This window comes from Callorhinus ursinus, unplaced genomic scaffold, assembly GCF_003265705.2.
Source record: "Callorhinus ursinus isolate GAN/ISIS: 27379988/994484 unplaced genomic scaffold, GSC_fseal_2.0 scaffold76, whole genome shotgun sequence".
Classification (NCBI taxonomy): Eukaryota; Metazoa; Chordata; class Mammalia; order Carnivora; family Otariidae; genus Callorhinus; species Callorhinus ursinus.
In genome coordinates this window covers 1,975,512-1,987,309 of record NW_027397138.1, presented here as the reverse complement: position 1 = coordinate 1,987,309, position 11,798 = coordinate 1,975,512, and the positions used below count along the sequence as shown (strand labels likewise).

At 50.9% G+C, this 11,798-nt stretch overlaps 1 protein-coding gene across 2 annotated transcripts; it reads left to right on the top strand.

The window, feature by feature from the left end:
- Positions 1–1,391: 1,391 nt before the first annotated feature.
- On the top strand, positions 1,392–5,902 carry IZUMO1R (IZUMO1 receptor, JUNO). 2 transcript variants are annotated; one of them, XM_025893961.2, is made up of 6 exons: positions 1,392–1,428; positions 1,828–2,038; positions 3,297–3,466; positions 4,168–4,356; positions 4,791–4,926; positions 5,035–5,902. In XM_025893961.2, the coding sequence occupies exons 3-6, from the start codon at positions 3,326–3,328 to the stop codon at positions 5,460–5,462; spliced, it is 894 nt and encodes a 297-aa protein (XP_025749746.2). In that variant the 5' UTR covers positions 1,392–1,428; positions 1,828–2,038; positions 3,297–3,325; the 3' UTR covers positions 5,463–5,902. The 2 variants fall into 2 exon arrangements, with proteins under 2 accessions (XP_025749746.2, XP_073743242.1); XM_073887141.1 differs by having other exon boundaries at positions 1,828–2,179.
- The last annotated feature ends 5,896 nt before the right edge of the window (positions 5,903–11,798 follow it).

Genomic DNA, 11,798 nt, shown 5'->3' with positions numbered 1-11,798 from the left:
GCTTCAAATGGCTTCTTCATCCTCAGCCAGCTTTAATTTATCAGCTTTCAGTTGCAAACCAGATTTCTCTCGGGAAGACTCAATCACAATAAAGCAAAAATGAGTTTTCCTCAGGGCTGCAAACTGCCTCTGGGCTGGAGCAGATGTTGGCCTGATGGTTCTGGGAGAGGCAGCCTCCGGGGTCCCTCCCTCCCCGGGGCCCCTCCCTCCCCGGCGCCTACGGGCAGATTGTAATTTCAGCTCATCTCCTACATGCCTTGCGCTGGAGACCGTTAGCAAGCCCCTCGACTTTCTTCCCTCCCTGTGAAGGACGTTTATCAGACGACCTGTTTTCCATTCCATAATTACTTCTGGGCCTCAGTGCTGGAGGCTTGTCCCTGTCACACCCACGGCCTTGGGAGGCTTACGTGCCTCGGGAGTGTTTGTGAGGACTTGAGCAGGGCAGGCAGGCCACATCCACGGGGATGCCCGTGGCCACAGAAATGCAGTGACTGTTTGGCTTCGGACCCTAGAAGGGGGACTCCCAACTCTGCTTAAGGACATGGGAGCCTGGGGGCGCCTGCGTGGCTCAGTCGGTTAATCGCCTGCCTTCGGCTCAGGTCATGATCCCAGGGTCCTGGGATCGAGCCCCGCATCGGGCTTCCTGCTCAGCGAGGAGTCTCCTTCTCCCTCTGCCCCTGCTCCCACCAATTCTCTCAAGCTCTCTCTCTCAAATAAATCTTTAAAAATTAAAAAAAAAAAAAAAGACATGGGAGTCTGGGCCAATAATCATCACTGCTCCCAAATAAAGCTAGACACACATGCCTCCCCGCACACCATCTGATTCTGGCCTTTGACTTTCGAAAAACTGACCTCACTTGAGACCCAGACAGCATCTACCCCTTCAGTCTTGGAGGGAACCCACTCAGGTGGCCCTTAGGCAACAGATATGAAGCTCTGCCCCTCCCCCAGCTGAGCCTCAGGCTCCCCACAGTGAAATCGGAGAGGGCGGTCAGGCTGGGGGTCGTTTCTAGGGGTGAGTCAGACCATGGAGTGAAGGCGCCAGCCCAGCGCCTGAGTCCTTCGTGGCACTCAGCTCGCCCTGGTGGTTACCACGGGGCGGAGAACTCCATTTTCCGGCATGATGACTAACTCACGTCTGCACATCAGCTCCGTAGCTGAGCAACCCAGAGTGGGCTTTGTGTGCTTCAAGTATAAAAATGCTCTTACTGTTCTCATTTCCTAGGTATTGGTAACACTTCAGTCACTTTGGCTGCTTGTTCCTTGGAGAGGGGACTTGTTCTAGGAAACAGGCAAGGAGAGGGGCTCCTTTTTCAGCGTTTTAATTATCTTTGGGCCTCTCCCAAGAGTCCTGTTCGAGTGTCCCAGCCTCTCCTGGTTGAGAAGGACTTTCTTGTGAATATGATCACTGCCGAGGACGCTTGCAGAGTATTTCACGGGACAGGGGTCTCTGCATGCTCAGGGAGGTCGTTTTGTGGGCTGTGGGAGGGATTCTTTTGGTTTTGTTGGTTTGGGCTTTGGTCACACATTTAAATTCTTCGGTCTCCAAGGCCCTGCCTTATCTCTGGGTCACTGTGTCTGTTCCCCAGCAGGAACCTTAGCTCCTGTGTGCTGACAGAGGTCGCTGTCACTCAAGCCACCAGGTGGTGCATCCCAGGCGTCTGAGCCGAGGAAGGGGCAGGTGGAGAGGCAGGCAGACCGGGGCAGGGACCCAGAGACAAAGGCTTCACAGAATAAAGGAAAAGAATTAAAGCCAAAAGACTCACTTGTGCCAGGCACACTGCCAAGTCCTTTCTGTGAATTTTCTCTTTCATTTCTTTCCCCCAGCCATCCCTGTTATGAAACAGCCCTTTATACTATAGAGAGGCCAACTTGGAGAGTGGGCCACGTTCTCCAGGTCATGCAGCTGGCCCCGGGCAGAGCCAAGGGCAGAAGTCAGCCGCTGACCAGAGCCCAGGATCCTTCCTGCTCCTGGGTCTCTGCTTCTCTGAGGAAGTGGAAGCCTCCAGCTCCAGCCACAGGAGGCCCCTCAACCTGGGTGAGATGGATGCCCTTAAACTGGCGCCACCTGGAGCTCTGCGCCCTCACCTGGGCTGCTGGGGAGTGGAGGGGGCGATAAATGGGCAAGATGGCAGCTTCCCATCTCTGGAAGTAGGAGGGAGAGGCTCCTGCTTTGAAAGTAAGTATGCGGAAAGCGCTAGAAGGGGCAGCATCTTTCCTCTTTTCCCCTGTTACAGCAGCTTCTTTAAAGATACCAGATGGCCGCAGCTGTGCCTGATACCGGAGCGGGGGCAGCTGCAGGTTTGGGCTTGAGGGTGGGCTCGGAAGGTGGGGCCGGGGTCTCCATCCCCAGCACGCTGGCCGCTCTAAACTCAGGTGAGGCCAGGGGTTTTCAGTTTCACCGCGATGGGCCACGGGGGCCTTCCTGCAAGGCCCGGGGGACTGTGGGAGCCAGGGGCTCCTGGGTGCGTGAAGGCTGAGGGAGCCCTGTTTCCCAAAGCGTTGGGCACTGGACACAGGGTGCTCTTCTGCCTTTCTTCTTCTTAGTCTCTCGTTCCCCTCCCTTGCGTTACCAGTACTACCCAGAACAGAGTGGGAAACACAGCGCTCAACAAACAGCAAGGGGAAAGAAAGCCAGGCTCCGCGCTCCTGTGCTGAGAAGTGGGCTTTGGGTGTGCAAGGCCGGCGCAGCTGACTCTGTGTGGGCACACTCCCCCTGGGCTCTGCGTCCCGCGGCTCCCGCTAGGAGGGTCGGAGATGGGTTGGGGCTGCTGGAAGCAGAGCTACTGCTCCCGGGGGGAGGACCAGCTGCTTGGGGTGGGGGGCTGCATGGACTCCTCAGGGGGGTTGCCATCAGGGCTGGCCGTCTATCGCATAAGGATGCACCTATCCCACCACCCCATCCCACCATGCCCTCTACGCCCTGTAGAATCTGGTTACGGAGCATTTGCTCTGTTACTCATCCAGGATCAATGCTCTGGCTTCCCAGCCCATATGTCACGGGGTTGGAAAGTCTGCCTCCCAGGGGGATGTGCCAGGATAAGTTCCCAGGCTGGAGCCATTCCACGCTGACCCTCCCTCACCTTAGGGCTGGTCTCTTCCCGGGAGTCCATTTTTGGGGGTGGGTGTCAGAATGCTAAGGCATGTTCCACCTGCCCTGACATTTTATGATGCCACCTCCGATAGAGGTCCTACGGGCAGCCAGAGGGTCAGGGTCACTTGAGAGAGCCCTGAAACCCATCCTCACTCATTGGGATGGCGGAGGGCATGGAGTGCCTGTCCTGTCTATTGCACAGGCAGGCGGGGCTCCTGTCTGCAGTCGGCCATGGAACGGTGGTGGCAGCTCCTGTTAGGGCTGTGGACAGTCACGCCGCCCACCTGGGCTGGGGACGAGCTGCTCAATGTCTGCATGAACACCAAACACCACAAGCGAGAGCCTGGCCCAGAAGACAAGCTCTACGAGGAGGTACGGAGGCTGGACCTTGCCTGGGGTGGGGGCGGGGGGGGAGTGAGGCTGCTTTGGCAGATCAGGGAAGGGACACAAATTCCACGGCGGTTTCTGAGCCACCATCAACACTGACTCATGTGGTTCCTTACATTGGCACTGAGGCCAAGGCCACTGGAGGGACACTGTGGCCTTTTGAGATCATAGTCTTTGAGTGCTTCAAAGTTCCCATCCCTGAGCTGCCCAGCCTGGGGGAATAGGGGCAGATGGTGATCCCAGAGGCCCAGGCCTGGTTCAGCACAGATGCAAACAAGGTCCTCCTCTAGCCTTCTTCCTACCAATAGGCACTGGGGAGACCTAGGCTTTAGGCGACCCCTCCCCAAGCCCTAAAGGCAGTTGATGGGGAGGGGGGCAAGGAAGAGTTGTGGAGCTGGCCTTTCCCTGTGAGCGCTTCTCAGTGCTCCACATCCCCCTGGGGCTCGTGGGGCTCCTCTGCCACCCCCCGGGAGCTGAGACCCTGCCCGTCCCGTTTCTAGAGGACTGTAGCAGCCTGTGGTGGGGAGATCAGCATGCAGGGCTCTTTGGCTGGGGATTTTGACACGTTCTCAGCATTTCTTCTATATGGGTATGATTGTCTTGAAGCCATCCCACTTGCCCAGGTCCTACTCGGTCTACTGCGTCTTAGCCAACCCCATGCCTTTTCCTTCTTCATCGGCCTTCAGTGTCTCCCCTGGCAAGGCAATGCCTGCTGCACGGCGGGCACCAGCTGGGAAGCCCATCTGGACGTGTCCCTGCTCTACAACTTCAGCTTGCTCCACTGTGGGGTGATGATGCCAGGCTGCGAGAAGCACTTCCTCCAGGCCATCTGCTTCTACGAGTGCTCCCCGAACCTGGGGCCTTGGATCCGGAAGGTCAGAAGGCTGGGCCGGGGAGGCGGGAGGCATGTCCGCACAGTGCCCTGTTACTAAGGGCCTGAGCCCCGTGATGCTGGCGGGAGCAGGCTGCACTGTCCCCCTACAGACAAGAGCAGAGTCAGAGGCCGGGTTGGGGAAAAGGCCAGAGAGGAAGCCACCTCAGGCCCTGCAGAACAGCGTAGTGGGTAAGAGATGAGAACTGTAGGATGAGGGGCTATTGCAATCCCATTCTTCTGGATGCAGGAAGCTGTGTAGCCTGGGCCAAACAATTGAGCCTCTGAACCTCCTTGTTATCCTGGGTAAAGCAAGGCTTACAGACTCCATTAAGAGAATCTATTCAGAGGGTACCTGGCACAAGTACCCTCGTCACTACCGATGACCTTCAAATGATTGCTATTAGCATTCTTGTCTCCTGCCATGCCTGTACCCAGATGGACTCGGGCGGGCCAGGAGAGCGAATTCTGGATGCGCCCCTGTGCCAGGAGGACTGTGAGCAGTGGTGGGAAGACTGCCGTACATCTTACACTTGCAAATCCAACTGGCATGGCGACTGGGACTGGAGTGGGGGTGAGTGGTGCTTGGCAGGGCCCCCACCTGGGGGCAAGCGCGAGCTCCCTCTGCTCCCCCAGGGCAAAGGACAGGGAGGTAAGGGTGTGCCTCCCTCTCCCCCGACAGGGAAGAACCGTTGCCCTGCAAGGGCTGTCTGTCGCCCTTTCCCCCATTACTTCCCCACCCCGGCTGACCTGTGTGAGAGGATTTGGAGCCGCTCCTTCAAGGCAAGCCCCGAGCACCGGGGCAGCGGACAGTGCCTGCAGAAGTGGTTTGAGCCTGCTCAGTGCAACCCCAATGTGGCTGTGGCCCGCCTCTTTGCCAGCACGGCCCCGTCCTGGGAAGGCTCCTACACGCTCATGGCCTTCTCCCTGCTCCTGTTGTTCCTATCCCAAAGCCCCTTCTTCTCCCACCTGCAGACCTGCACTCCCCCAGCTGTGGGGCAGCCTGCGCCATGGCAGCCCCCTTTCTTGGGTCCTTCCTTTAAATGGAGCAGCATGGGCTGGGGGGCGAGGGGGACACTGAGGCTGCAGGAGCTGGTGCCCAAGCCGTGAACATTCAGTTCAAGGCCTTCACCCCACCCCCCTCTGCTCTGTTCTGCCCTCCTCTGCCTGAAAGGCAGCCAGGGGCTGGGAGCGCCAACGTGACCTGCCCCCTTCCACCTTTATGGCCGGTGGGACTCCAATGTGGGACTCCAGGCCCTTCTCATCCAGTGCATGCCCACCTCCTTCCGTGGCAGAGCTGGTGGTCACAGCCCTGGCCTCCCTTCCCATGATGGTGCCTCCAATAAAACAGCAGTTGACCTTTCCCCTCTGTGTGACCCATTCTGTCCTAGCTCTCTGGTCAGGGAGTCAGGCTGCACAAAGAGGGAGCCAGTCCGCCAGCCGCACTGATGTCTCAAAGTTGGTTGCCACTTTTAATTCATAACAGTTAGCTTCTTCATATGTGCCAGGACCTCTCGTTACATCCTCACAACACCTCCTGGTGGGAAGACTTTCGACACCGCCTCCCCGCCCCCATAAGCAGTATGCCATACAGAAGACCCAAAGGCAGGGTAAGAACCACCCAGGCCATTGGTTTTATTTTGGATACAAGACTGAAGCCCCTCAACTGCTTTAGGCATTTCCTGTTCTTTTTTTTTTTTTTTGAGAGCACAAGCGGTGGCCAGTGGTGGGGGGGGTGGGCAGAGGGAGAGGGAGAAGCAGACTCCCCACAGAGCAGAGAGTCCGATGTGGGGTTCAATCCCAGGACCCTGGGACCATGACCCAAGGCAGACGCTTAACAGACTGAGCCACCCAGGTGCCCCATTTCCTGTTGTTTTAACCCCAGAATCAAAACACACAGCTCTGGAATTCTGGAAGCCAAGCTCTAATCATGTTTTACCACTTTCTATATGACTTTTGGCAAGTCCATTGGCCTTCATTTAAGACTGTCTATGCTTCCCTCTCCCCTGAGAGGAATGAGGGAGTTTGACTCCATGATTTTAACTTACAAAAAGAAAAAGGAAAAAGCCAATGCCATTGTTTGTTGGGATATAGTCTGTGCTTCTCAGGCAGTCCCACACCCTAAAGAACAAGACAGAAGTCAGAACTGAACTCGAGAAGGGGCCCTGGGGCAGCCTCCACATCCCTTCTGTAAGTGGACTGGGAGCCGACCCACCCACTCAGAACCTTCCAGAGCCTGAAGCCCAGCAGCTTCCCAGCATAGATAGTGCCATCCCTACAACCTTTTCGTTGACAAAGAGGGTTTCTAATATGTCAGCATCTGAGGTAGTTGGCTTTTCCAACAATTACTCATTCTCACCAGACATCAGTAAGCCTTGCTTATAATTAAGTTCTATCTCCATTCCTCCCACGCTTACCCTGAATGTGCTCCTTCACTGAACAGATCCTGTCACAGGGAGGACACTGAAGTTCTAAAACCAGTGAGGACAGACCTCCTAACTGAGGTGTTCAGAGTCTGGAGTAGGAGACAGACACTAGCAGTAGAGACAAAGCACTTGGCTAGAAGCCTGCAAGAATAGGGACTGGGCTGGGGGTCCTCGCAAAGGAGGTGATGCCTGAGTCCACTGAAGAAAGGTCTTTTCATTAGGCACACACACACACACACAACACACAAAAATGCTGAACAAAAACGAGCCAGTCCATAAAGCATGAACTATCTGAAGCAGGAACTTCACCTGCTCTTAAGTGAATCAATAAATTATGGCTTCAAAAAATACATATAGGTAAAATTTCTTAAGAGTTAAGGATTTGGAGTGTCTGAGGATATGTGTGTGGTAATAAAGCTGAGAGTTAAATGACTTTTAAAAAGTATTTTTAGGGGCCCCTGGGTGGCTCAGTCAGTTAAGCGACTGCCCTCAGCTCAGGTCATGATCTCAGGGTCCTGGGATTGAGCCCCGCATCAGGCTCCTTGCTCAGCAGGGAACCTTCTTCTCCCTCTGCTGCTCCCCCTACTTGTGCTCTCTCACTCTCTCTCTGCCAAATAAATAAAGCTTAAAAAAATATTTTTAGGTATTTTTACCTAAACATAATCAAAGTAAGGTTAAAATTGATTTAGCCCAAACAAGACTAGTTCTGGGAGCTTTAGTGACTGCTACTCTTTATTGATCATTTACTCTGTGTCTGGGGCTCTGCTAAACTCCTAACATGCATTAGCTGATCTGATCCTTCCAAAAGCTTTGAGAGTCACTCTTTTTTTATTATTGTTATGTTAATCACCATACATTACATCATTAGTTTTGGATGTAGCGTTCCATGATTCATTGTTTGTGCATAACACCCAGTGCTCCACGCAGAATGTGCCCTCTTTAATACCCATCACCAGGCTAACCCATCCCCCCACCCCCCTCCCCTCTAGAACCCTCAGTTTGTTTTTCAGAGTCCATCGTCTCTCATGGTTCGTGTCCCCCTCCGAGAGTCACTCTTAAACACCCATCTTTCAAGTTAAGACAGACATATGTGGGTTTGAAACCAGGTAGGTCAGATTCCACAGTCCCAGCTCTTGAGGCTTACACAGAACACCCTGGCAAGTGGGACTGGGGCAAATGTAGGGAGTGAAGGGAGAGGGGGCAGGCTTACAGCAAGTGATGGTCAGGAAAGAGAGACTAAGCTTTCTCCCTGTTTGTGGTTAGAGGAGTGACAGTTTTCGGTAGTGGAATAGAATTGTTTAGATTTGCAGTTAAATGATTTGTTTTAAGCAGAGAGATCCATGCATGTGGCTATAACACATAGGTAAAAGGACCTCTAACACAGAATGACAGAGCCCCAGCCAGTCAGCCCCTTGGTTCCAGAGGTACTCACTTTGAACCATTTCTGGATTTAGCTATGAAAAAATTACAAAGGGTGGCTTATCTTTTCTGCCACACAGACTACCTTTTTGCTCTTTGTTCTGTTAGTTTCTTAACTTAATCTTCCAATCTTTTTAATTTTGGCAATCCACTTTTAATTTCGAGGAGATTTTTACAACCTGCTGTTTTTGGTTTTATGGATGTAATATCTTCTCAAATCTGAGAATCTAATTAGAATTTTTTAAAGTCTTTTTTTCTAGTGTCTGAATGACCTATTTCGTCCAAGGGCAATCTGTTCTCTTTATCTTCATCTTCCCCTGCGTGCCACTAGTTTAATCTGTGTCTGGTTTCCTTGGCTGTGTATCCACATTTAAGAATGATAAGCTGGGTTGATTCTTCTAGCTAGCTGGTCTAGGTGTCCTGGGTTGTGTCTGTGGCTCTTTCCCCTGACTAGCAAAGCTGAGGGGGAGTTCTGGGTATATGGGGGAAGGCTTGTGGGCTAGAAGGCTGCTCCTGAGTGTGGAAGTAAATGAGAACAAGCAAAGGCTATTTGGTCAGAGCTTCCTGTAACAAGGAAGTCAGCCACCAAATCCCTTGAGTTTTGAAAGAGACTCAAAAGCAGGCAGAGAGAAAGCTTTGAAGTGGGAAGCTTCAGGTATGCCCTAATTGTGGCTGTTGGCATGGGGAAGGCATAGACAGGCTAACTAGAAGAGGGGCATCCTATGTGATTGATTAGAAATGTGTATTTGGCTTTCCCTGGTTGATCCTCATTTGGAAGCTGGGATAAAAATTAGGGAAGCTGTCAGTCATTAATCAAGTCCTGGCTGCTTGGGGCTGATTGTTAAAGGGGTAATTGGCTTCCTGGGCTGGTAGTTAAAATAGTGGTCTAATCTCTTGTAAATCTGGTTTAGATAGCAGGTTGCCTTTCTGGACTGATTATTGCAGATAATGGATTAAAACTCTTTTTATATACACCCAGCCATCGTCCATTTGTACGTGCAGTCTCGCGAGACTGAGTTGGCAGGAGCTATATGGACAGCAGACCCCTCAAATACTGGAATAAAGATGGTTCTCTTTGGGGTGCCACACCATAAATTTCACCATACTTGAAACTTCAGCACTATCTAGGAATTGACTTTTTGGAGAAGAAATCATCTGGGGGTTAAAGGTGGGTTACCTGAGCTCCAGATTTGGGTAGAGGACATGGGAGTGAGCATGTGTAGACTTCTTCTCTCTTCCCCTCATGGCTGCCAGCGCTGAGCCCAGAGCCTCTCAGAGGTTCTGCCTGGAAGATGAGCTCCTCCTTCCACGGCAGCTGCCTCTTCCACTTCTTCTAGCCACCCCTGTTCCCTTTGGTGCACTTCCATATGCTATATTCTAAATATTTATTGAAATCTCTTGTTCACTGGTAGTTTCCTTCATGCTCTTCCATAAAGGAACAATGAGAAACAAATATTTTAGTGAGATCCCAGTACTTCATTCTACCTTCTGTAACCAGAAACTGCAGGTTTAAAAAAAGATCTCATTGTATAAAGAAAAGATTACAAGAGGGCCAAACTGGAGACAAAGAGGCTGAGGATAATGTATAGGATGAAATGTACAGGAGGGGAATGACATAAGAGATGCAGATGGTAGGAACTAGGCATTAAGTTAGACTACAGGAGAGACAGTGAATCAGAACATGGCAGATTCAGGAACTATTAGAAAGATGGAACCTATGGAAATTTGGACCATACTTTTGTACACAGTGCCCCAAAATACATGTAAGATGAAATGTTGGGGAGAGAGAACAATCACAAAGGAAACAACAGTCTTGGATAACTCAATTGTGATGCTCCCATTAGTAAGAGGCATTTTCCCTAGCCTAGATTGTACGAGGCAGGGCTTGGGTAGAGGACACTTCTTCTACTGGAGGCAACCCATTCACTTTTCCACTATGGGAACATCAAATCCCGTTCAAGTCCTTTCTCAGAGAATGCTGGGAAGCTCTGGGTAGCAGGTGAAAAACATGCATGCTTCCCTTGCTTTAAGATTCCTTTTTGAGTAACTTTCCTCAATAAGACTTCATATCAAAGTGGGTAAGTCACTGCAGCCTGGTATGCATGCACTGGGATCTTGTTCCCAGACCAACCTCTGCTGCCAGAAAAAGGAATGCTGAGCACCCACCCCTTCCATTCCTCCTGTCTACTCCTTGTCCTGTCTACTCCTTTTCCCAACCCATCACCGCTGACCCCCTCCACAAAAATGACAACTTCCTTAGGTATTTCCTGTTGTCCCATTGGTTTTGTTTGGGAAGGGGGATGGAACACACAGATTTGGAGATGATTCTGGTGTCCAAGGCAGGTGTCTTTCACACCGGATCACATTCCCCAGCTCCAGGCCTTGAGACAGCTTGAGTGTCCCGTGTCTTCTTGCATCTCAAAGGGGCAGTATTCCTGCCAACAAAACCAATCACTTGTTTTCATTGTCCATCTTTCCTTCTGTTCTCACATCCATTCTCAGAATTTACCCTCCCAAGAACCGGAAACTACTTTTAGTAGTGCTTTTGCTATAAATGAACTAAACAGAAAAGTCTGGAGGAAGAGCAAGGACTTCCCAGGAAGGAGAGGCTGATCATAGGCTTGGAGATACTGGTCAGATGTCAGCATAGAGCTGTTTATCAAACAGTTGGCTTGGGGTACATAAGAGAGGTCAGAGCTAGGGATAAGAATTTTGGAATCACCTCTCTGGAAGTGTTATTTGAAGTTGTGGAATAGACATGTTTTCTAAGAAAAATGTAGAGAGAAAAACAAAAAGCTTGTGGAGAATCCCTAACTTATGGTTTGGAGAGGACAGGGAAAATGGAGCTAGTCAAGACGCAGGAAAGCAGAAGCTAAGGGTAGAAGAGAAATGAAAAGAACTGTATCTCAGAGGGATAACATCAAACTCTGAGTTCCCATCCATATATTAATTCATAAAAAACTACTGAGTTATAACTCTGTGCTAGACACTGTGCTGGTGCTGGGGACTGAGGGACTGAGTATACAATGAACGATGACTAGACTGTATATAAAAATAGGACTCTCCCCCATAACCGATAACAATCAGCCCCAGAAGTCAGCTACTTCCTGCAGGAACCAGTCCAAGAAGTCAAACTACTATCCATAACAACTGGTTCAGGAAGCCAAATAATAACCCCTCTAACAATCAGTCCCCAGTGGCCAGGACTTGATTAATTACTGACAATTTCTCTTTTGTTGGCCCCTGTTTCCAACTTAGGACCAATTGGAAAAAGCCAAATATGCATCCATAACCAATCTCATGCAATGCCTCATTTCTGCTTAGTCACCTAAGCTTTCCCAAGCTAACAGCATCAAATGAGGGCATACTCAAATCCTTCTCTTTTTTCCACTCTTCTGCCTGCCTTTGAGTCTCTGCCAAAATTCAAGTGATGGTGACTGACACCCTTGCAAATTAGTCTTTGCTTATACTCATTTGGTTGGTCTTCATTTACTTTCACAGATAAAATAATGAGGGAGGCAAACCTGATTCCCGTCCTCAGGGAATCTATATAGTAATGAGGAATACAATAAAAATATGAGTAAGCAGTAAGAAATAAATA